The following is a 23,508-nucleotide window of genomic DNA, read 5'->3' as shown; positions in this document are numbered from 1 at the left end:
CAGCCAGGAGCACTCAGCCTGTCCGTGCCCAGGACGGGAGCAGCTGTGCAACAGCACAGACATCCTCACCGCGGCTCCTCTCTGCGCTCGGAGGTGTTTCTGGCAATTTCACCCCGGGCTGGGCTCACAGCCATGGGCTCTGTGCCTCCTGGGCACGCCCTGGGAGGGCCTAGAAGGCGTCCCTCGGCCTCGGCAGCTGTCAGCTATTATGACATCAGAACCCACCGTCCTACTCAGCCACGCCGCAGAGCTGTGCAGCAGTGCAGTCCCGCCAGGATTGCAGAGCAGGCGAGTGAGAAGAGGTGCTCGTGTCCTGGGAGGAGAGCGAGCTGTTCCCTGTGTCTGCTGGAGTGAAGGTGCCAAAATGCCAGCCCAGCTGGGCAGGTGGGTGCGGCAGGGCCCAGAATGCAGGGAGGGGAAGCCAGGAGCAGCGCGTGCTGCCGGGCTTTCTGCAGCCAGGCGGCCTCAAATCCCCTGCCGTGGGCACAGCCCTGCTCCCGCTCTGGGCCGTGATAACCGCTGTCTGATCTCTCCCTTAGGCAAGGCGTCACCCAAGAGAGGGGAAGGAGGAGCCCCGTCCTGCTTCTAGCAGTGCTTTCTGGTGAGCGTTCCCCACCCAAAGCCACCCCAGCAGAGCTGGGGAGCGGGACTGTCCCGCACGGCGTGTCCCCGCTGTGTCTGGAGGAGGAAAATGAGGCTGCGGGGCTCGGAGCGGTCTGAGCAAACTAACGGCCTGTCCCGACTGATGTCCCCCACAGCTGGAGCCTTCCTCTGGATATTGGCAGCTTGGAGAAGCGACGTCCCGCAGGTCAGTGCCGCGGTGTGCGGCGGAGGCCAAAGCTCTGCCCTTCTGCCTCTGCAGGGACGGGAGTTTGGCCACGGGCTCCTCACTGCTGAGGCAGAGGGCGGACCTTGAGCCGAGCTGGGGTCGCCTTGGCAGCAGAGTGGGCTTCGGTCTGGAAGCACCTTCCCGGTGCCCAGCTCGGAGCTTGGGCTGAAGGCGGCAGCACGTGGGAAGAATGGGCCTTTGGCCCATCCCTGGCACTGGGGAGTCTGGAGGGACTGGGAAAGCAAACGGAGAAGCAGCAGATGCTCTGCAGCACGGGGAGGGCTTAAGAGCCCGACTTTGGGCAGCGCTGCCCTGCAAACCGCTGGGAAGCAGCAGGAAATTCTGCCAGCGGTTCCCTGGGAAGCTCCTTCGGAAGCCCTGGCCGTGCTCCGTGCGCTTCCTGCCATGGAATGCCTTTCTCTTCCAGGTGGCTTCAGCAGAGGCTGTGCGTGAGCTCCCGTCCCTGGGGTAAGAACACTTCCTTGCCCTGCACCTGGTCCGTAGCGTGGCCTCAGCTGGCTGCGCGCTCTTGGCACGCCTTCGCCTCGTGCCCAGGGCTCCAGCCTTTGCCATCCGTACGGGGGAAGGCGGCCCTGGGCAAAGCGAAGGAATGAAAGGGGCTGGGGGATAAGGAAGGGCACAAAGCCCCAGGACCCTTCACCTCATGGCAATGGAGCTTTGAGCTGCGGGCTGAGCAGTGCCGAACAAGACTCTTTGCCTTTGCCTTCAGGAGCTCACCGGTTTGGCTGGAGGGGAAGAGGCGGGAGCTGAACGTGAAAACTCAGCTGTCGGCCGGGAAAGACCTGATTCTCCAGTCAGTGCTTGACGTCCTCCAAGAGAACGGGATCAATGGATTGAAGAGAGAGGTAAAGGTGCTGCTCCCTCCTGTTTGCTCTCAGCCCTTGCCAGAGACAGCTCTGTGCTCTGGCTGCCCAGGCTGTTCTGGAGATGGCACGAGGCTGGCAGCAGGGGGGTCAGGCAGAGCCCAAGGTCCATCTTTGTTGTGGCTCTGGAGTCCCGCGGCTCATCAAGGCACGCTTTGTGGAAGGTCTTGCCGGATTTCTGGAAAGACATGGAGCCGTCCCCTAGCTCTTGGATAGGACTCCCTGCTCACACCGATCTCCTCCTGCATCTGTGCTCACTGCTGTCTCTCCATTCCCTATTTGTTGCCAGGAAATTCTGCATCTGACACAGCACGCCATTGAGAAAGTCATGGAAAACGGCGTCTGGATGCCCAACTGGGCTCTGGAAACCATGGGTATGTAGACAGACGGACAGCTTCACTGCCCTCAGCTTTGCGTCTGGCACTCCCCAACACCTGCCAAGCTCTGCTTTCTGTCAGAGTTATCTCATAGAGTTTCAGAGTGGCTGAGGTCTGAGGGGACCTTACAGAGCATCCCAGTCCAACTGCCTGCCGTTGACAGGGCTGCCACCCTTTCCATCAGGTGCTCAGGGCCCCATCCCACCTGGTCTCCATCGCCTCCAGGAATGGGGCTTCCATCCATGGCTTCTGTGGGTAGCACATTGCAGGGCCTCTCCGCCCACTGCCGGTCAAGAATTTCCTCCTGACATCCCATCTGAATCTCCCCTCTCTGAGAATTTAAAAAGCCTTCACCTGTGCTCCTAGGGCTGAGCGGCTCCTTTCCCCAGGTGCACAATCAGTGGCTCAGGCTGGGACTCAACAGTTCCCAGACACAGCGGGAGGGATTTTGCACCGCAGAGCCCCACCCAGAGCTTCGGGGAATGAGCATTCACTCCTTCAGCTCATCTCTGGGCTGCCCCAGTGCACGTCTTCCCATCCTTATTTCAGGTGCCACTGTTGATGCAGAGAGGACATCCAAGAGCTTTGGTGGGAAAGGCTGGAAGAACCGCTGGCTTTCTCCACTCTTTTCCGCCGCCAAGCCTCCCGAGACGCTCTTGAAGGTATGGCAGGAGAAATGGTGGCTGTGTGTTCACTGCCTTGCCTTCTGGCTGCAGGAGCAAGCGCGCAGCAATTTCCTTGGCCCAGCTGCACTGCTCAGCCCACACTCTTCCCCACATTACTGGCACCAGCGCTACGGCCGATGGGTGATGGATGGGTTATAGATAGGTGATGGGCCGACAGATGCTGGGAGGGCTGCCCTGTGGCTCTGGGCGAGCAGGGAAAGGCGGTTGACTCCAGAGCTGTTGTCCAAACCTTTGCACATTCCCCTCCCGTCCCTTGACTAGCATTGCATTACGAGGAGAACAGCAGCCCACAGAGAAGGCAAGCTCTGTGCTCCTTGCCCAACAGCCAGCTCTGGCGGCTCTTTGCCTCAGCGCTGAGAGACGCGTCTTTCTCATTTCAGCCCGATATTTCTCCTGGCAACTGCTGGGCTTTCCAAGGATCTCGGGGCCACGTGGTCATCCGGCTGCCGGAGAAAATCTGGCCCACAGCTTTCACCATCTGGCACATCTCCAAGGCGGTCTCTCCCTCCGGGGAAGTCAGCAGTGCCCCCAGAGAGTTTGCTGTCTTGGTAAGTCTCTGCCTGCTGCTTCTTCTGGAGGGCCCCGGGGAAAAGCTTTGGCATAGAGCCCCAGAAGACCCCATAGTGGTGGCAGCTCCCAGAGAGCTGTGGTGGGCTGCTGCAGAGCGCGGCATCCTGCCCAAGGGACGGAGACCCTCGGGGTGGTTACACATCTCTGGAGGCCTCTGCTGCTCTTCGTGGCCGAGCAGCTAGGAGCTATTGCTCCACGTGCCCCAAATTAGCTTCACCCTCCTTTGTGCTCCAATCCTGCCAGAACCGAGGAGGGGGGAAGGGCTCCCACCTTTGGCCTCGACGGGTTCCTTTTCACACTGCCTGCCTAAATGTGACCGAAATCATCTCTTGCCTTTCAGGGACTGGATGAGGATGAAAGTGAAACTCTCCTGGGGTTATTCGTTTATGACGTGGACGGAGACATCGCCCAGACCTTCCACGTGCAGGTACGGCAAGCGCGTGCGCCAGGCTGCCAGGCAGGAAGGCCGGGCTGCCTGCAAGTCCTGGCAAGAAAGGGTTTGCCTGATCAGCCAGGCTCTGCTCTGTTCTCCAACGCGGCTGACTCCTACGGGGAAGACAGACGAGGCAGCCCAGCAATTTGGAAGCAATTATTCTTTCTGCTAGGGCAGAGAGAGCAGCACGGGAAGGCGCTGTGGGAGGGAAACTGTCTCCCTGTGGGTGTGGAGCGGCGATTGCTGGTGGGAGGGAGCAGTGCAGCTGCCTTCCTCCATCAGCAGTGCCATTCTGGCATCCCCCGGCAGCCCAGGGAGCGGAGCAGAGCAAGCCAGAGTTGGGCAGCTGGCAAAGGGAGCTGTGCGGATGCGCCGTGGCTCTTCCCATGTGCGTCACGAAGCCTCTCCTCTTTGTGTTGGCAGGAGGAGCCCCGCAAAGCCTTCGGCCGTGTCAAATTGGAGGTGCGGAGCAACTGGGGAAACGCAGAACACACCTGTGTGTACCAAGTGGAAATTCATGGAAATTTGTAAAAGACAGCAGAGATTTCTTAAAAGGCAATAATCACGACCACTGCCCAGCGGCCGCATGGCACCACCAGGGCGGCCCCTGCCAGGCCTGACAGCAGCCGGGCTCTGCTGCTCCCGCCGCAGCCCCCACAGCCCACCAGCCCAGGCTCTGCAGAGCGGGGGCATCAACACCAACCCCCGTCCCCCAGCACCATCCATCCTTCAGGGGTCGGGAGCGGTCCCTCCAGGTTGTCAGTTTGGGGGCATTATCCAACACCCAGAAAACCACGCAGAATGCCAGGGAGAAGGATACCAGGCCCTGCAGCCCCCAGCCCCCCCGCAAAGCACCACCTCTGCCCTCCCACTCCTCTCTGTCATCCATCAAGAGGTGGGAGTGGCACCCATGGGGGGGGCATCATGCAACACCTGTAAAACCACTGCCTGGGGGAAGTAGGACAGGCACAGCAGGCCCCTGAGCTCCCCTCTTCCCCCCGCCCCCCCCAGCATCACCTCTGCCCTCCCACTTCTCTCCACCATCAGTCAGGAGGTGGGAGCACCCCCGGCGTGTGGGTTTGGGGGCATCATCTGCAGGCCAGAGAACCACTGCTGGCATCAGCCGGGGCTTTCCAGGCTGTGCTGTGCCAATAAATAGAAAGTACCACCACAATTGTCCGCGCTGTACTGTTGTCATGTATGGGACATAAAGGGGGTCCAGTTGGGGAATATTGGGGGTCAAAATGGGGGAACGGACTCCCGAGGTCAGGAAGGAGGGCATGGGAGGTACAGGGGACTCTAGGGGTCAGAAAAGGGGGTCAGGATTGGGGGGGAGTAAGGGAAGACAGGAGGCCTGGGGTGGCAAAGTGAGGGGACTGGGGGACAGGAGGAGACTACGGATCAGAATGGGGGAGTTGGAGTGGGGATTCTTGGGGGGATGGGGAATTCTGGGTGTCAGAGGGGACTGGGGGAGATGTATCTAGGGGACAAAATGGGAAGACACATGGAGGGGGCAAGAAAGGGGACACAGGGGATCAGAGTGGGGGACTGAGGAAGGAACAGGGGGTCGGGGGTCAGACAGGGCACCCTGGGGGTCAGAATGGGGAAGACACTGATGGAGGAAACAACTGAGGGGAGGGAGGGGTGGAAGAGGACTCCATAGATGAGAATGGGGGAATTGGAGGTGGGGGAGAGGGGGGAGAGTGTAACCCCGGGGGTCAGACTGAGGGACGCGGGGGGTTGTGGACCACCCGTGGTGGGGGTGGGGGGAAGGCAGTGAAATACCCTGGGATGGGGATGTGGGGGGGTGAGGCGGTTGCATAGGGCCTGAAGCCCGAGTGGGGCTCGTGGGGCAGTAAGGTTGAAGGAGAAGAAGAGTGTGGGGGGAACGGAGAGCCCTCAGGGATCTGCTGGGGAGCTGGGGGAGCGACTGGGGGAGGGCAGAGCTCCGGGGATGGGATGCAACGGGCAGGCATCAGGATACTCCCCTCTATCCTCCTTCCCAGCTTATCTCTATGCAAGGACGAGCAGATGTCCAGAAACAATGACCGAGTGTTGAGTGAGCAGGTGTGAGAAGTTAAATAATCAGCAATCCATGCTGAGCTGGCAAAAATTCACGTTTGTCCAGCATCCGTGTGTTCAGCTGAGCGTCAGGAAGGTTGTGATCCTGAAGTACTCAGCCAATGAGGAACCAGGGGAGAAAGAGATAAGCAGTAGGGATAGTAGAGAGAATAACAGAGATAGGTAATAGGGCATAAAAGATGTAAGGCTGCTTTCTGTGCACGCTGCTGCTGGTGGGATCCTGCCGCTGCAATTGCGAATAAAGTCTGCTTTATCAAAGACACTGATAAGTGATTTGGATATTTCCAACAATATGAACATCGTAATCCTCAAAGGCAAAGGAGGCATTGATGCGGGGTGCTCTGTCCGGCATCAGGCATTAGCACATCAGTTTAAGAACCAACGTGTGAGTTTAGCAAAAGGAATCCATGAGCGACAGTTCCAAAACCTTCTGTTCCAGCCTTAGTGGGAGAACAGCCTCGTTCCTCCTCAATAACTTTGCACGGGTCACAAAGGAATACTTCTCCCTTCTGCCTCCATGATTGTGCCTCACGAGAAGCACCGCAGTCCCAGTAGAATACTTTTATCTTTTGCCTCAAAATGTGCAAGGACATTTTCCTCAGGTCCCACACACTGTTAGGAAAAAAGCTCACTATGGCCTCATCAGCCGCTCCGCTCGGCAGCCGGTAACGTCTGAGTGCAAAAACACAACATGTGATGGAACTCCAAGTTAAGCTCTGCAAATTGCCACGGCGCTGCTGTGTGTGTGTGCAGGGATAGGATTAGGAAAGCCAAGGCACAGGTGGAGCTGAACTTGGTGAGGGATGTGAAAATGACAAGGGGTTCTGCAGGCACACAGGCAGGAGAGGAGAGCGTTCCCCCTCTGATAAGTGAGGACGGAGAACTGGCTTCCTCCGACATGGGAAAAGCTGAGGTGCGCAATAAGAGCTTTGCCTCACTCCTCACTGCTGGTCAGGCTCCTCCCCACGGCTGCCAGGACCCCGAAGCCCTCAGTGTGGGTGAGAGGAGCGGATTCCGTCCCGCTGTAACAGCGGAACAAGTCCAGAGCTTCTCATGGAACTGAAGGTCTGTAAGGCCGGGGGAGCGGATGATACCCATCCCAGGGTTCGGAAAGAGATGGCTGATGTGGTCGCCGAGCCACTCTCCATCATATCTGCAAAATCGTGGCTGTCCGCTGAAGTCCCCGGTGTCCCTCAGGGGTCGGTCCTGGGAGCGGTGCTCTTCAACAACTTCATCAGTGACAGACGATGGCATCGAGTGCATCCTCAGCAGGTTTGCGATGACACCCAGCTGAGCGGTGTGATTGAGATGGCAGGGGGAAGGGAAGCCATCCAGGGGGTCCTGGACAGGCTGGAGAAGTGGGCTCACGAAAACCTAATGAGGTTCAATAAGGCCGAGGGCAGCGTGCTGCATCGGGTCGGGGCAATGCCAGGTACTGGTACAGACTGGGGGAAGATCTGCTGGAGAGCAGCCCTGCGGAGAAGGACTCGGGGGTCCTGGTGGATGAGAAGCTGGCCGCGGGCCAGCAGCGTGCGCTTGCAGCCAACTGTGTGCTGGGCTGCATGAAAAAAGGGGGGGCCAGCAGGGAGAGGGAGGTGATTGTCCTCCTCTGCTCGGCTTGTTTAGCCTGGAGAAGAGAAGGCTCTGGGGAGACCTGACTGTGGCCTTCCCGTGCGTGAAGGGAGCGTATGAACAGGAGGGGGAACGGCTGTTTGTGAGCAGATGGTGATAGGACAAGGGGGAATGGGCTTAAACTGAGACAGCAGACTTAGGTTGGGTATTAGGAGGAAGTTTTTTACTTGGAGGGCGTGGAGGCACTGGGACAGCTTGCCCAAGGAGGCTGTGGATGCACCATCCCTGCAGGCGTTCGAGGCCAGGCTGGATGTGGCTCTAGACAGCCTGCTCTGCTGGTTGGCGACCTGCACACAGCAGGGGGTTGGGACTGGATGAGCATCGTAGTCCTTTTCAACACCAGGCATTCCATGAGTCTGTGACTTTCACAGCCAGGAGCACTCAGCCTGTCCGTGCCCAGGACGGGAGCAGCTGTGCAACAGCACAGACATCCTCACCGCGGCTCCTCTCTGCGCTCGGAGGTGTTTCTGGCAATTTCACCCCGGGCTGGGCTCACAGCCATGGGCTCTGTGCCTCCTGGGCACGCCCTGGGAGGGCCTAGAAGGCGTCCCTCGGCCTCGGCAGCTGTCAGCTATTATGACATCAGAACCCACCGTCCTACTCAGCCACGCCGCAGAGCTGTGCAGCAGTGCAGTCCCGCCAGGATTGCAGAGCAGGCGAGTGAGAAGAGGTGCTCGTGTCCTGGGAGGAGAGCGAGCTGTTCCCTGTGTCTGCTGGAGTGAAGGTGCCAAAATGCCAGCCCAGCTGGGCAGGTGGGTGCGGCAGGGCCCAGAATGCAGGGAGGGGAAGCCAGGAGCAGCGCGTGCTGCCGGGCTTTCTGCAGCCAGGCGGCCTCAAATCCCCTGCCGTGGGCACAGCCCTGCTCCCGCTCTGGGCCGTGATAACCGCTGTCTGATCTCTCCCTTAGGCAAGGCGTCACCCAAGAGAGGGGAAGGAGGAGCCCCGTCCTGCTTCTAGCAGTGCTTTCTGGTGAGCGTTCCCCACCCAAAGCCACCCCAGCAGAGCTGGGGAGCGGGACTGTCCCGCACGGCGTGTCCCCGCTGTGTCTGGAGGAGGAAAATGAGGCTGCGGGGCTCGGAGCGGTCTGAGCAAACTAACGGCCTGTCCCGACTGATGTCCCCCACAGCTGGAGCCTTCCTCTGGATATTGGCAGCTTGGAGAAGCGACGTCCCGCAGGTCAGTGCCGCGGTGTGCGGCGGAGGCCAAAGCTCTGCCCTTCTGCCTCTGCAGGGACGGGAGTTTGGCCACGGGCTCCTCACTGCTGAGGCAGAGGGCGGACCTTGAGCCGAGCTGGGGTCGCCTTGGCAGCAGAGTGGGCTTCGGTCTGGAAGCACCTTCCCGGTGCCCAGCTCGGAGCTTGGGCTGAAGGCGGCAGCACGTGGGAAGAATGGGCCTTTGGCCCATCCCTGGCACTGGGGAGTCTGGAGGGACTGGGAAAGCAAACGGAGAAGCAGCAGATGCTCTGCAGCACGGGGAGGGCTTAAGAGCCCGACTTTGGGCAGCGCTGCCCTGCAAACCGCTGGGAAGCAGCAGGAAATTCTGCCAGCGGTTCCCTGGGAAGCTCCTTCGGAAGCCCTGGCCGTGCTCCGTGCGCTTCCTGCCATGGAATGCCTTTCTCTTCCAGGTGGCTTCAGCAGAGGCTGTGCGTGAGCTCCCGTCCCTGGGGTAAGAACACTTCCTTGCCCTGCACCTGGTCCGTAGCGTGGCCTCAGCTGGCTGCGCGCTCTTGGCACGCCTTCGCCTCGTGCCCAGGGCTCCAGCCTTTGCCATCCGTACGGGGGAAGGCGGCCCTGGGCAAAGCGAAGGAATGAAAGGGGCTGGGGGATAAGGAAGGGCACAAAGCCCCAGGACCCTTCACCTCATGGCAATGGAGCTTTGAGCTGCGGGCTGAGCAGTGCCGAACAAGACTCTTTGCCTTTGCCTTCAGGAGCTCACCGGTTTGGCTGGAGGGGAAGAGGCGGGAGCTGAACGTGAAAACTCAGCTGTCGGCCGGGAAAGACCTGATTCTCCAGTCAGTGCTTGACGTCCTCCAAGAGAACGGGATCAATGGATTGAAGAGAGAGGTAAAGGTGCTGCTCCCTCCTGTTTGCTCTCAGCCCTTGCCAGAGACAGCTCTGTGCTCTGGCTGCCCAGGCTGTTCTGGAGATGGCACGAGGCTGGCAGCAGGGGGGTCAGGCAGAGCCCAAGGTCCATCTTTGTTGTGGCTCTGGAGTCCCGCGGCTCATCAAGGCACGCTTTGTGGAAGGTCTTGCCGGATTTCTGGAAAGACATGGAGCCGTCCCCTAGCTCTTGGATAGGACTCCCTGCTCACACCGATCTCCTCCTGCATCTGTGCTCACTGCTGTCTCTCCATTCCCTATTTGTTGCCAGGAAATTCTGCATCTGACACAGCACGCCATTGAGAAAGTCATGGAAAACGGCGTCTGGATGCCCAACTGGGCTCTGGAAACCATGGGTATGTAGACAGACGGACAGCTTCACTGCCCTCAGCTTTGCGTCTGGCACTCCCCAACACCTGCCAAGCTCTGCTTTCTGTCAGAGTTATCTCATAGAGTTTCAGAGTGGCTGAGGTCTGAGGGGACCTTACAGAGCATCCCAGTCCAACTGCCTGCCGTTGACAGGGCTGCCACCCTTTCCATCAGGTGCTCAGGGCCCCATCCCACCTGGTCTCCATCGCCTCCAGGAATGGGGCTTCCATCCATGGCTTCTGTGGGTAGCACATTGCAGGGCCTCTCCGCCCACTGCCGGTCAAGAATTTCCTCCTGACATCCCATCTGAATCTCCCCTCTCTGAGAATTTAAAAAGCCTTCACCTGTGCTCCTAGGGCTGAGCGGCTCCTTTCCCCAGGTGCACAATCAGTGGCTCAGGCTGGGACTCAACAGTTCCCAGACACAGCGGGAGGGATTTTGCACCGCAGAGCCCCACCCAGAGCTTCGGGGAATGAGCATTCACTCCTTCAGCTCATCTCTGGGCTGCCCCAGTGCACGTCTTCCCATCCTTATTTCAGGTGCCACTGTTGATGCAGAGAGGACATCCAAGAGCTTTGGTGGGAAAGGCTGGAAGAACCGCTGGCTTTCTCCACTCTTTTCCGCCGCCAAGCCTCCCGAGACGCTCTTGAAGGTATGGCAGGAGAAATGGTGGCTGTGTGTTCACTGCCTTGCCTTCTGGCTGCAGGAGCAAGCGCGCAGCAATTTCCTTGGCCCAGCTGCACTGCTCAGCCCACACTCTTCCCCACATTACTGGCACCAGCGCTACGGCCGATGGGTGATGGATGGGTTATAGATAGGTGATGGGCCGACAGATGCTGGGAGGGCTGCCCTGTGGCTCTGGGCGAGCAGGGAAAGGCGGTTGACTCCAGAGCTGTTGTCCAAACCTTTGCACATTCCCCTCCCGTCCCTTGACTAGCATTGCATTACGAGGAGAACAGCAGCCCACAGAGAAGGCAAGCTCTGTGCTCCTTGCCCAACAGCCAGCTCTGGCGGCTCTTTGCCTCAGCGCTGAGAGACGCGTCTTTCTCATTTCAGCCCGATATTTCTCCTGGCAACTGCTGGGCTTTCCAAGGATCTCGGGGCCACGTGGTCATCCGGCTGCCGGAGAAAATCTGGCCCACAGCTTTCACCATCTGGCACATCTCCAAGGCGGTCTCTCCCTCCGGGGAAGTCAGCAGTGCCCCCAGAGAGTTTGCTGTCTTGGTAAGTCTCTGCCTGCTGCTTCTTCTGGAGGGCCCCGGGGAAAAGCTTTGGCATAGAGCCCCAGAAGACCCCATAGTGGTGGCAGCTCCCAGAGAGCTGTGGTGGGCTGCTGCAGAGCGCGGCATCCTGCCCAAGGGACGGAGACCCTCGGGGTGGTTACACATCTCTGGAGGCCTCTGCTGCTCTTCGTGGCCGAGCAGCTAGGAGCTATTGCTCCACGTGCCCCAAATTAGCTTCACCCTCCTTTGTGCTCCAATCCTGCCAGAACCGAGGAGGGGGGAAGGGCTCCCACCTTTGGCCTCGACGGGTTCCTTTTCACACTGCCTGCCTAAATGTGACCGAAATCATCTCTTGCCTTTCAGGGACTGGATGAGGATGAAAGTGAAACTCTCCTGGGGTTATTCGTTTATGACGTGGACGGAGACATCGCCCAGACCTTCCACGTGCAGGTACGGCAAGCGCGTGCGCCAGGCTGCCAGGCAGGAAGGCCGGGCTGCCTGCAAGTCCTGGCAAGAAAGGGTTTGCCTGATCAGCCAGGCTCTGCTCTGTTCTCCAACGCGGCTGACTCCTACGGGGAAGACAGACGAGGCAGCCCAGCAATTTGGAAGCAATTATTCTTTCTGCTAGGGCAGAGAGAGCAGCACGGGAAGGCGCTGTGGGAGGGAAACTGTCTCCCTGTGGGTGTGGAGCGGCGATTGCTGGTGGGAGGGAGCAGTGCAGCTGCCTTCCTCCATCAGCAGTGCCATTCTGGCATCCCCCGGCAGCCCAGGGAGCCGAGCAGAGCAAGCCAGAGTTGGGCAGCTGGCAAAGGGAGCTGTGCGGATGCGCCGTGGCTCTTCCCATGTGCGTCACGAAGCCTCTCCTCTTTGTGTTGGCAGGAGGAGCCCCGCAAAGCCTTCGGCCGTGTCAAATTGGAGGTGCGGAGCAACTGGGGAAACGCAGAACACACCTGTGTGTACCAAGTGGAAATTCATGGAAATTTGTAAAAGACAGCAGAGATTTCTTAAAAGGCAATAATCACGACCACTGCCCAGCGGCCGCATGGCACCACCAGGGCGGCCCCTGCCAGGCCTGACAGCAGCCGGGCTCTGCTGCTCCCGCCGCAGCCCCCACAGCCCACCAGCCCAGGCTCTGCAGAGCGGGGGCATCAACACCAACCCCCGTCCCCCAGCACCATCCATCCTTCAGGGGTCGGGAGCGGTCCCTCCAGGTTGTCAGTTTGGGGGCATTATCCAACACCCAGAAAACCACGCAGAATGCCAGGGAGAAGGATACCAGGCCCTGCAGCCCCCAGCCCCCCCGCAAAGCACCACCTCTGCCCTCCCACTCCTCTCTGTCATCCATCAAGAGGTGGGAGTGGCACCCATGGGGGGGGCATCATGCAACACCTGTAAAACCACTGCCTGGGGGAAGTAGGACAGGCACAGCAGGCCCCTGAGCTCCCCTCTTCCCCCCGCCCCCCCCAGCATCACCTCTGCCCTCCCACTTCTCTCCACCATCAGTCAGGAGGTGGGAGCACCCCCGGCGTGTGGGTTTGGGGGCATCATCTGCAGGCCAGAGAACCACTGCTGGCATCAGCCGGGGCTTTCCAGGCTGTGCTGTGCCAATAAATAGAAAGTACCACCACAATTGTCCGCGCTGTACTGTTGTCATGTATGGGACATAAAGGGGGTCCAGTTGGGGAATATTGGGGGTCAAAATGGGGGAACGGACTCCCGAGGTCAGGAAGGAGGGCATGGGAGGTACAGGGGACTCTAGGGGTCAGAAAAGGGGGTCAGGATTGGGGGGGAGTAAGGGAAGACAGGAGGCCTGGGGTGGCAAAGTGAGGGGACTGGGGGACAGGAGGAGACTACGGATCAGAATGGGGGAGTTGGAGTGGGGATTCTTGGGGGGATGGGGAATTCTGGGTGTCAGAGGGGACTGGGGGAGATGTATCTAGGGGACAAAATGGGAAGACACATGGAGGGGGCAAGAAAGGGGACACAGGGGATCAGAGTGGGGGACTGAGGAAGGAACAGGGGGTCGGGGGTCAGACAGGGCACCCTGGGGGTCAGAATGGGGAAGACACTGATGGAGGAAACAACTGAGGGGAGGGAGGGGTGGAAGAGGACTCCATAGATGAGAATGGGGGAATTGGAGGTGGGGGAGAGGGGGGAGAGTGTAACCCCGGGGGTCAGACTGAGGGACGCGGGGGGTTGTGGACCACCCGTGGTGGGGGTGGGGGGAAGGCAGTGAAATACCCTGGGATGGGGATGTGGGGGGGTGAGGCGGTTGCATAGGGCCTGAAGCCCGAGTGGGGCTCGTGGGGCAGTAAGGTTGAAGGAGAAGAAGAGTGTGGGGGGAACGGAGAGCCCTCAGGGATCTGCTGGGGAGCTGGGGGAGCGACTGGGGGAGGGCAGAGCTCCGGGGATGGGATGCAACGGGCAGGCATCAGGATACTCCCCTCTATCCTCCTTCCCAGCTTATCTCTATGCAAGGACGAGCAGATGTCCAGAAACAATGACCGAGTGTTGAGTGAGCAGGTGTGAGAAGTTAAATAATCAGCAATCCATGCTGAGCTGGCAAAAATTCACGTTTGTCCAGCATCCGTGTGTTCAGCTGAGCGTCAGGAAGGTTGTGATCCTGAAGTACTCAGCCAATGAGGAACCAGGGGAGAAAGAGATAAGCAGTAGGGATAGTAGAGAGAATAACAGAGATAGGTAATAGGGCATAAAAGATGTAAGGCTGCTTTCTGTGCACGCTGCTGCTGGTGGGATCCTGCCGCTGCAATTGCGAATAAAGTCTGCTTTATCAAAGACACTGATAAGTGATTTGGATATTTCCAACAATATGAACATCGTAATCCTCAAAGGCAAAGGAGGCATTGATGCGGGGTGCTCTGTCCGGCATCAGGCATTAGCACATCAGTTTAAGAACCAACGTGTGAGTTTAGCAAAAGGAATCCATGAGCGACAGTTCCAAAACCTTCTGTTCCAGCCTTAGTGGGAGAACAGCCTCGTTCCTCCTCAATAACTTTGCACGGGTCACAAAGGAATACTTCTCCCTTCTGCCTCCATGATTGTGCCTCACGAGAAGCACCGCAGTCCCAGTAGAATACTTTTATCTTTTGCCTCAAAATGTGCAAGGACATTTTCCTCAGGTCCCACACACTGTTAGGAAAAAAGCTCACTATGGCCTCATCAGCCGCTCCGCTCGGCAGCCGGTAACGTCTGAGTGCAAAAACACAACATGTGATGGAACTCCAAGTTAAGCTCTGCAAATTGCCACGGCGCTGCTGTGTGTGTGTGCAGGGATAGGATTAGGAAAGCCAAGGCACAGGTGGAGCTGAACTTGGTGAGGGATGTGAAAATGACAAGGGGTTCTGCAGGCACACAGGCAGGAGAGGAGAGCGTTCCCCCTCTGATAAGTGAGGACGGAGAACTGGCTTCCTCCGACATGGGAAAAGCTGAGGTGCGCAATAAGAGCTTTGCCTCACTCCTCACTGCTGGTCAGGCTCCTCCCCACGGCTGCCAGGACCCCGAAGCCCTCAGTGTGGGTGAGAGGAGCGGATTCCGTCCCGCTGTAACATCGGAACAAGTCCAGAGCTTCTCATGGAACTGAAGGTCTGTAAGGCCGGGGGAGCGGATGATACCCATCCCAGGGTTCGGAAAGAGATGGCTGATGTGGTCGCCGAGCCACTCTCCATCATATCTGCAAAATCGTGGCTGTCCGCTGAAGTCCCCGGTGTCCCTCAGGGGTCGGTCCTGGGAGCGGTGCTCTTCAACAACTTCATCAGTGACAGACGATGGCATCGAGTGCATCCTCAGCAGGTTTGCGATGACACCCAGCTGAGCGGTGTGATTGAGATGGCAGGGGGAAGGGAAGCCATCCAGGGGGTCCTGGACAGGCTGGAGAAGTGGGCTCACGAAAACCTAATGAGGTTCAATAAGGCCGAGGGCAGCGTGCTGCATCGGGTCGGGGCAATGCCAGGTACTGGTACAGACTGGGGGAAGATCTGCTGGAGAGCAGCCCTGCGGAGAAGGACTCGGGGGTCCTGGTGGATGAGAAGCTGGCCGCGGGCCAGCAGCGTGCGCTTGCAGCCAACTGTGTGCTGGGCTGCATGAAAAAAGGGGGGGCCAGCAGGGAGAGGGAGGTGATTGTCCTCCTCTGCTCGGCTTGTTTAGCCTGGAGAAGAGAAGGCTCTGGGGAGACCTGACTGTGGCCTTCCCGTGCGTGAAGGGAGCGTATGAACAGGAGGGGGAACGGCTGTTTGTGAGCAGATGGTGATAGGACAAGGGGGAATGGGCTTAAACTGAGACAGCAGACTTAGGTTGGGTATTAGGAGGAAGTTTTTTACTTGGAGGGCGTGGAGGCACTGGGACAGCTTGCCCAAGGAGGCTGTGGATGCACCATCCCTGCAGGCGTTCGAGGCCAGGCTGGATGTGGCTCTAGACAGCCTGCTCTGCTGGTTGGCGACCTGCACACAGCAGGGGGTTGGGACTGGATGAGCATCGTAGTCCTTTTCAACACCAGGCATTCCATGAGTCTGTGACTTTCACAGCCAGGAGCACTCAGCCTGTCCGTGCCCAGGACGGGAGCAGCTGTGCAACAGCACAGACATCCTCACCGCGGCTCCTCTCTGCGCTCGGAGGTGTTTCTGGCAATTTCACCCCGGGCTGGGCTCACAGCCATGGGCTCTGTGCCTCCTGGGCACGCCCTGGGAGGGCCTAGAAGGCGTCCCTCGGCCTCGGCAGCTGTCAGCTATTATGACATCAGAACCCACCGTCCTACTCAGCCACGCCGCAGAGCTGTGCAGCAGTGCAGTCCCGCCAGGATTGCAGAGCAGGCGAGTGAGAAGAGGTGCTCGTGTCCTGGGAGGAGAGCGAGCTGTTCCCTGTGTCTGCTGGAGTGAAGGTGCCAAAATGCCAGCCCAGCTGGGCAGGTGGGTGCGGCAGGGCCCAGAATGCAGGGAGGGGAAGCCAGGAGCAGCGCGTGCTGCCGGGCTTTCTGCAGCCAGGCGGCCTCAAATCCCCTGCCGTGGGCACAGCCCTGCTCCCGCTCTGGGCCGTGATAACCGCTGTCTGATCTCTCCCTTAGGCAAGGCGTCACCCAAGAGAGGGGAAGGAGGAGCCCCGTCCTGCTTCTAGCAGTGCTTTCTGGTGAGCGTTCCCCACCCAAAGCCACCCCAGCAGAGCTGGGGAGCGGGACTGTCCCGCACGGCGTGTCCCCGCTGTGTCTGGAGGAGGAAAATGAGGCTGCGGGGCTCGGAGCGGTCTGAGCAAACTAACGGCCTGTCCCGACTGATGTCCCCCACAGCTGGAGCCTTCCTCTGGATATTGGCAGCTTGGAGAAGCGACGTCCCGCAGGTCAGTGCCGCGGTGTGCGGCGGAGGCCAAAGCTCTGCCCTTCTGCCTCTGCAGGGACGGGAGTTTGGCCACGGGCTCCTCACTGCTGAGGCAGAGGGCGGACCTTGAGCCGAGCTGGGGTCGCCTTGGCAGCAGAGTGGGCTTCGGTCTGGAAGCACCTTCCCGGTGCCCAGCTCGGAGCTTGGGCTGAAGGCGGCAGCACGTGGGAAGAATGGGCCTTTGGCCCATCCCTGGCACTGGGGAGTCTGGAGGGACTGGGAAAGCAAACGGAGAAGCAGCAGATGCTCTGCAGCACGGGGAGGGCTTAAGAGCCCGACTTTGGGCAGCGCTGCCCTGCAAACCGCTGGGAAGCAGCAGGAAATTCTGCCAGCGGTTCCCTGGGAAGCTCCTTCGGAAGCCCTGGCCGTGCTCCGTGCGCTTCCTGCCATGGAATGCCTTTCTCTTCCAGGTGGCTTCAGCAGAGGCTGTGCGTGAGCTCCCGTCCCTGGGGTAAGAACACTTCCTTGCCCTGCACCTGGTCCGTAGCGTGGCCTCAGCTGGCTGCGCGCTCTTGGCACGCCTTCGCCTCGTGCCCAGGGCTCCAGCCTTTGCCATCCGTACGGGGGAAGGCGGCCCTGGGCAAAGCGAAGGAATGAAAGGGGCTGGGGGATAAGGAAGGGCACAAAGCCCCAGGACCCTTCACCTCATGGCAATGGAGCTTTGAGCTGCGGGCTGAGCAGTGCCGAACAAGACTCTTTGCCTTTGCCTTCAGGAGCTCACCGGTTTGGCTGGAGGGGAAGAGGCGGGAGCTGAACGTGAAAACTCAGCTGTCGGCCGGGAAAGACCTGATTCTCCAGTCAGTGCTTGACGTCCTCCAAGAGAACGGGATCAATGGATTGAAGAGAGAGGTAAAGGTGCTGCTCCCTCCTGTTTGCTCTCAGCCCTTGCCAGAGACAGCTCTGTGCTCTGGCTGCCCAGGCTGTTCTGGAGATGGCACGAGGCTGGCAGCAGGGGGGTCAGGCAGAGCCCAAGGTCCATCTTTGTTGTGGCTCTGGAGTCCCGCGGCTCATCAAGGCACGCTTTGTGGAAGGTCTTGCCGGATTTCTGGAAAGACATGGAGCCGTCCCCTAGCTCTTGGATAGGACTCCCTGCTCACACCGATCTCCTCCTGCATCTGTGCTCACTGCTGTCTCTCCATTCCCTATTTGTTGCCAGGAAATTCTGCATCTGACACAGCACGCCATTGAGAAAGTCATGGAAAACGGCGTCTGGATGCCCAACTGGGCTCTGGAAACCATGGGTATGTAGACAGACGGACAGCTTCACTGCCCTCAGCTTTGCGTCTGGCACTCCCCAACACCTGCCAAGCTCTGCTTTCTGTCAGAGTTATCTCATAGAGTTTCAGAGTGGCTGAGGTCTGAGGGGACCTTACAGAGCATCCCAGTCCAACTGCCTGCCGTTGACAGGGCTGCCACCCTTTCCATCAGGTGCTCAGGGCCCCATCCCACCTGGTCTCCATCGCCTCCAGGAATGGGGCTTCCATCCATGGCTTCTGTGGGTAGCACATTGCAGGGCCTCTCCGCCCACTGCCGGTCAAGAATTTCCTCCTGACATCCCATCTGAATCTCCCCTCTCTGAGAATTTAAAAAGCCTTCACCTGTGCTCCTAGGGCTGAGCGGCTCCTTTCCCCAGGTGCACAATCAGTGGCTCAGGCTGGGACTCAACAGTTCCCAGACACAGCGGGAGGGATTTTGCACCGCAGAGCCCCACCCAGAGCTTCGGGGAATGAGCATTCACTCCTTCAGCTCATCTCTGGGCTGCCCCAGTGCACGTCTTCCCATCCTTATTTCAGGTGCCACTGTTGATGCAGAGAGGACATCCAAGAGCTTTGGTGGGAAAGGCTGGAAGAACCGCTGGCTTTCTCCACTCTTTTCCGCCGCCAAGCCTCCCGAGACGCTCTTGAAGGTATGGCAGGAGAAATGGTGGCTGTGTGTTCACTGCCTTGCCTTCTGGCTGCAGGAGCAAGCGCGCAGCAATTTCCTTGGCCCAGCTGCACTGCTCAGCCCACACTCTTCCCCACATTACTGGCACCAGCGCTACGGCCGATGGGTGATGGATGGGTTATAGATAGGTGATGGGCCGACAGATGCTGGGAGGGCTGCCCTGTGGCTCTGGGCGAGCAGGGAAAGGCGGTTGACTCCAGAGCTGTTGTCCAAACCTTTGCACATTCCCCTCCCGTCCCTTGACTAGCATTGCATTACGAGGAGAACAGCAGCCCACAGAGAAGGCAAGCTCTGTGCTCCTTGCCCAACAGCCAGCTCTGGCGGCTCTTTGCCTCAGCGCTGAGAGACGCGTCTTTCTCATTTCAGCCCGATATTTCTCCTGGCAACTGCTGGGCTTTCCAAGGATCTCGGGGCCACGTGGTCATCCGGCTGCCGGAGAAAATCTGGCCCACAGCTTTCACCATCTGGCACATCTCCAAGGCGGTCTCTCCCTCCGGGGAAGTCAGCAGTGCCCCCAGAGAGTTTGCTGTCTTGGTAAGTCTCTGCCTGCTGCTTCTTCTGGAGGGCCCCGGGGAAAAGCTTTGGCATAGAGCCCCAGAAGACCCCATAGTGGTGGCAGCTCCCAGAGAGCTGTGGTGGGCTGCTGCAGAGCGCGGCATCCTGCCCAAGGGACGGAGACCCTCGGGGTGGTTACACATCTCTGGAGGCCTCTGCTGCTCTTCGTGGCCGAGCAGCTAGGAGCTATTGCTCCACGTGCCCCAAATTAGCTTCACCCTCCTTTGTGCTCCAATCCTGCCAGAACCGAGGAGGGGGGAAGGGCTCCCACCTTTGGCCTCGACGGGTTCCTTTTCACACTGCCTGCCTAAATGTGACCGAAATCATCTCTTGCCTTTCAGGGACTGGATGAGGATGAAAGTGAAACTCTCCTGGGGTTATTCGTTTATGACGTGGACGGAGACATCGCCCAGACCTTCCACGTGCAGGTACGGCAAGCGCGTGCGCCAGGCTGCCAGGCAGGAAGGCCGGGCTGCCTGCAAGTCCTGGCAAGAAAGGGTTTGCCTGATCAGCCAGGCTCTGCTCTGTTCTCCAACGCGGCTGACTCCTACGGGGAAGACAGACGAGGCAGCCCAGCAATTTGGAAGCAATTATTCTTTCTGCTAGGGCAGAGAGAGCAGCACGGGAAGGCGCTGTGGGAGGGAAACTGTCTCCCTGTGGGTGTGGAGCGGCGATTGCTGGTGGGAGGGAGCAGTGCAGCTGCCTTCCTCCATCAGCAGTGCCATTCTGGCATCCCCCGGCAGCCCAGGGAGCCGAGCAGAGCAAGCCAGAGTTGGGCAGCTGGCAAAGGGAGCTGTGCGGATGCGCCGTGGCTCTTCCCATGTGCGTCACGAAGCCTCTCCTCTTTGTGTTGGCAGGAGGAGCCCCGCAAAGCCTTCGGCCGTGTCAAATTGGAGGTGCGGAGCAACTGGGGAAACGCAGAACACACCTGTGTGTACCAAGTGGAAATTCATGGAAATTTGTAAAAGACAGCAGAGATTTCTTAAAAGGCAATAATCACGACCACTGCCCAGCGGCCGCATGGCACCACCAGGGCGGCCCCTGCCAGGCCTGACAGCAGCCGGGCTCTGCTGCTCCCGCCGCAGCCCCCACAGCCCACCAGCCCAGGCTCTGCAGAGCGGGGGCATCAACACCAACCCCCGTCCCCCAGCACCATCCATCCTTCAGGGGTCGGGAGCGGTCCCTCCAGGTTGTCAGTTTGGGGGCATTATCCAACACCCAGAAAACCACGCAGAATGCCAGGGAGAAGGATACCAGGCCCTGCAGCCCCCAGCCCCCCCGCAAAGCACCACCTCTGCCCTCCCACTCCTCTCTGTCATCCATCAAGAGGTGGGAGTGGCACCCATGGGGGGGGCATCATGCAACACCTGTAAAACCACTGCCTGGGGGAAGTAGGACAGGCACAGCAGGCCCCTGAGCTCCCCTCTTCCCCCCGCCCCCCCCAGCATCACCTCTGCCCTCCCACTTCTCTCCACCATCAGTCAGGAGGTGGGAGCACCCCCGGCGTGTGGGTTTGGGGGCATCATCTGCAGGCCAGAGAACCACTGCTGGCATCAGCCGGGGCTTTCCAGGCTGTGCTGTGCCAATAAATAGAAAGTACCACCACAATTGTCCGCGCTGTACTGTTGTCATGTATGGGACATAAAGGGGGTCCAGTTGGGGAATATTGGGGGTCAAAATGGGGGAACGGACTCCCGAGGTCAGGAAGGAGGGCATGGGAGGTACAGGGGACTCTAGGGGTCAGAAAAGGGGGTCAGGATTGGGGGGGAGTAAGGGAAGACAGGAGGCCTGGGGTGGCAAAGTGAGGGGACTGGGGGACAGGAGGAGACTACGGATCAGAATGGGGGAGTTGGAGTGGGGATTCTTGGGGGGATGGGGAATTCTGGGTGTCAGAGGGGACTGGGGGAGATGTATCTAGGGGACAAAATGGGAAGACACATGGAGGGGGCAAGAAAGGGGACACAGGGGATCAGAGTGGGGGACTGAGGAAGGAACAGGGGGTCGGGGGTCAGACAGGGCACCCTGGGGGTCAGAATGGGGAAGACACTGATGGAGGAAACAACTGAGGGGAGGGAGGGGTGGAAGAGGACTCCATAGATGAGAATGGGGGAATTGGAGGTGGGGGAGAGGGGGGAGAGTGTAACCCCGGGGGTCAGACTGAGGGACGCGGGGGGTTGTGGACCACCCGTGGTGGGGGTGGGGGGAAGGCAGTGAAATACCCTGGGATGGGGATGTGGGGGGGTGAGGCGGTTGCATAGGGCCTGAAGCCCGAGTGGGGCTCGTGGGGCAGTAAGGTTGAAGGAGAAGAAGAGTGTGGGGGGAACGGAGAGCCCTCAGGGATCTGCTGGGGAGCTGGGGGAGCGACTGGGGGAGGGCAGAGCTCCGGGGATGGGATGCAACGGGCAGGCATCAGGATACTCCCCTCTATCCTCCTTCCCAGCTTATCTCTATGCAAGGACGAGCAGATGTCCAGAAACAATGACCGAGTGTTGAGTGAGCAGGTGTGAGAAGTTAAATAATCAGCAATCCATGCTGAGCTGGCAAAAATTCACGTTTGTCCAGCATCCGTGTGTTCAGCTGAGCGTCAGGAAGGTTGTGATCCTGAAGTACTCAGCCAATGAGGAACCAGGGGAGAAAGAGATAAGCAGTAGGGATAGTAGAGAGAATAACAGAGATAGGTAATAGGGCATAAAAGATGTAAGGCTGCTTTCTGTGCACGCTGCTGCTGGTGGGATCCTGCCGCTGCAATTGCGAATAAAGTCTGCTTTATCAAAGACACTGATAAGTGATTTGGATATTTCCAACAATATGAACATCGTAATCCTCAAAGGCAAAGGAGGCATTGATGCGGGGTGCTCTGTCCGGCATCAGGCATTAGCACATCAGTTTAAGAACCAACGTGTGAGTTTAGCAAAAGGAATCCATGAGCGACAGTTCCAAAACCTTCTGTTCCAGCCTTAGTGGGAGAACAGCCTCGTTCCTCCTCAATAACTTTGCACGGGTCACAAAGGAATACTTCTCCCTTCTGCCTCCATGATTGTGCCTCACGAGAAGCACCGCAGTCCCAGTAGAATACTTTTATCTTTTGCCTCAAAATGTGCAAGGACATTTTCCTCAGGTCCCACACACTGTTAGGAAAAAAGCTCACTATGGCCTCATCAGCCGCTCCGCTCGGCAGCCGGTAACGTCTGAGTGCAAAAACACAACATGTGATGGAACTCCAAGTTAAGCTCTGCAAATTGCCACGGCGCTGCTGTGTGTGTGTGCAGGGATAGGATTAGGAAAGCCAAGGCACAGGTGGAGCTGAACTTGGTGAGGGATGTGAAAATGACAAGGGGTTCTGCAGGCACACAGGCAGGAGAGGAGAGCGTTCCCCCTCTGATAAGTGAGGACGGAGAACTGGCTTCCTCCGACATGGGAAAAGCTGAGGTGCGCAATAAGAGCTTTGCCTCACTCCTCACTGCTGGTCAGGCTCCTCCCCACGGCTGCCAGGACCCCGAAGCCCTCAGTGTGGGTGAGAGGAGCGGATTCCGTCCCGCTGTAACAGCGGAACAAGTCCAGAGCTTCTCATGGAACTGAAGGTCTGTAAGGCCGGGGGAGCGGATGATACCCATCCCAGGGTTCGGAAAGAGATGGCTGATGTGGTCGCCGAGCCACTCTCCATCATATCTGCAAAATCGTGGCTGTCCGCTGAAGTCCCCGGTGTCCCTCAGGGGTCGGTCCTGGGAGCGGTGCTCTTCAACAACTTCATCAGTGACAGACGATGGCATCGAGTGCATCCTCAGCAGGTTTGCGATGACACCCAGCTGAGCGGTGTGATTGAGATGGCAGGGGGAAGGGAAGCCATCCAGGGGGTCCTGGACAGGCTGGAGAAGTGGGCTCACGAAAACCTAATGAGGTTCAATAAGGCCGAGGGCAGCGTGCTGCATCGGGTCGGGGCAATGCCAGGTACTGGTACAGACTGGGGGAAGATCTGCTGGAGAGCAGCCCTGCGGAGAAGGACTCGGGGGTCCTGGTGGATGAGAAGCTGGCCGCGGGCCAGCAGCGTGCGCTTGCAGCCAACTGTGTGCTGGGCTGCATGAAAAAAGGGGGGGCCAGCAGGGAGAGGGAGGTGATTGTCCTCCTCTGCTCGGCTTGTTTAGCCTGGAGAAGAGAAGGCTCTGGGGAGACCTGACTGTGGCCTTCCCGTGCGTGAAGGGAGCGTATGAACAGGAGGGGGAACGGCTGTTTGTGAGCAGATGGTGATAGGACAAGGGGGAATGGGCTTAAACTGAGACAGCAGACTTAGGTTGGGTATTAGGAGGAAGTTTTTTACTTGGAGGGCGTGGAGGCACTGGGACAGCTTGCCCAAGGAGGCTGTGGATGCACCATCCCTGCAGGCGTTCGAGGCCAGGCTGGATGTGGCTCTAGACAGCCTGCTCTGCTGGTTGGCGACCTGCAC

The 23,508-nt window shown here is 59.0% G+C and overlaps 3 protein-coding genes across 3 annotated transcripts; all 3 read left to right on the top strand.

Annotated features, from left to right (window-relative positions):
• Positions 1-1,016: 1,016 nt before the first annotated feature.
• Positions 1,017-4,323, top strand: LOC149913548 (SUN domain-containing protein 2-like). The gene is made up of 7 exons (XM_090129430.1): positions 1,017-1,297; positions 1,560-1,695; positions 2,003-2,087; positions 2,640-2,752; positions 3,157-3,324; positions 3,687-3,773; positions 4,203-4,323. The coding sequence occupies exons 1-7, from the start codon at positions 1,020-1,022 to the stop codon at positions 4,308-4,310; spliced, it is 975 nt and encodes a 324-aa protein (XP_089985556.1). The 5' UTR covers positions 1,017-1,019; the 3' UTR covers positions 4,311-4,323.
• A 4,554-nt stretch (positions 4,324-8,877) lies between these two features.
• LOC149913547 (SUN domain-containing protein 2-like) lies at positions 8,878-12,184 on the top strand. The gene is made up of 7 exons (XM_090129318.1): positions 8,878-9,158; positions 9,421-9,556; positions 9,864-9,948; positions 10,501-10,613; positions 11,018-11,185; positions 11,548-11,634; positions 12,064-12,184. The coding sequence occupies exons 1-7, from the start codon at positions 8,881-8,883 to the stop codon at positions 12,169-12,171; spliced, it is 975 nt and encodes a 324-aa protein (XP_089985444.1). The 5' UTR covers positions 8,878-8,880; the 3' UTR covers positions 12,172-12,184.
• Positions 12,185-16,738: 4,554 nt separating this feature from the next.
• LOC149913546 (SUN domain-containing protein 2-like) lies at positions 16,739-20,045 on the top strand. The gene is made up of 7 exons (XM_090129387.1): positions 16,739-17,019; positions 17,282-17,417; positions 17,725-17,809; positions 18,362-18,474; positions 18,879-19,046; positions 19,409-19,495; positions 19,925-20,045. The coding sequence occupies exons 1-7, from the start codon at positions 16,742-16,744 to the stop codon at positions 20,030-20,032; spliced, it is 975 nt and encodes a 324-aa protein (XP_089985513.1). The 5' UTR covers positions 16,739-16,741; the 3' UTR covers positions 20,033-20,045.
• The last annotated feature ends 3,463 nt before the right edge of the window (positions 20,046-23,508 follow it).

Source organism: Phasianus colchicus, chromosome 36, assembly GCF_987193195.1.
Source record: "Phasianus colchicus chromosome 36, bPhaCol1.hap1.1, whole genome shotgun sequence".
Taxonomy (NCBI): Eukaryota; Metazoa; Chordata; class Aves; order Galliformes; family Phasianidae; genus Phasianus; species Phasianus colchicus.
This window is presented reverse-complemented; position numbering and strand designations above follow the sequence as displayed.

What these genes read in the sequence shown, in the direction of transcription:
- LOC149913548 (XM_090129430.1), top strand. Translation starts at nt 1,020, where the DNA reads ATGGGCCTTTGGCCCATCCCTGGCACTGGGGAGTCTGGAGGGACTGGG. An exon ending in CGTGAGCTCCCGTCCCTGGG is followed by an intron (nt 1,298 to 1,559) that starts GTAAGAACACTT and finishes CTTTGCCTTCAG; the next exon opens with GAGCTCACCGGTTTGGCTGG. An exon ending in TCAATGGATTGAAGAGAGAG is followed by an intron (nt 1,696 to 2,002) that starts GTAAAGGTGCTG and finishes ATTTGTTGCCAG; the next exon opens with GAAATTCTGCATCTGACACA.
- LOC149913547 (XM_090129318.1), top strand. Translation starts at nt 8,881, where the DNA reads ATGGGCCTTTGGCCCATCCCTGGCACTGGGGAGTCTGGAGGGACTGGG. An exon ending in TCAATGGATTGAAGAGAGAG is followed by an intron (nt 9,557 to 9,863) that starts GTAAAGGTGCTG and finishes ATTTGTTGCCAG; the next exon opens with GAAATTCTGCATCTGACACA. An exon ending in CTCCCGAGACGCTCTTGAAG is followed by an intron (nt 10,614 to 11,017) that starts GTATGGCAGGAG and finishes TTCTCATTTCAG; the next exon opens with CCCGATATTTCTCCTGGCAA.
- LOC149913546 (XM_090129387.1), top strand. Translation starts at nt 16,742, where the DNA reads ATGGGCCTTTGGCCCATCCCTGGCACTGGGGAGTCTGGAGGGACTGGG. An exon ending in CTGGGCTCTGGAAACCATGG is followed by an intron (nt 17,810 to 18,361) that starts GTATGTAGACAG and finishes TCCTTATTTCAG; the next exon opens with GTGCCACTGTTGATGCAGAG. An exon ending in CCCAGACCTTCCACGTGCAG is followed by an intron (nt 19,496 to 19,924) that starts GTACGGCAAGCG and finishes TTGTGTTGGCAG; the next exon opens with GAGGAGCCCCGCAAAGCCTT.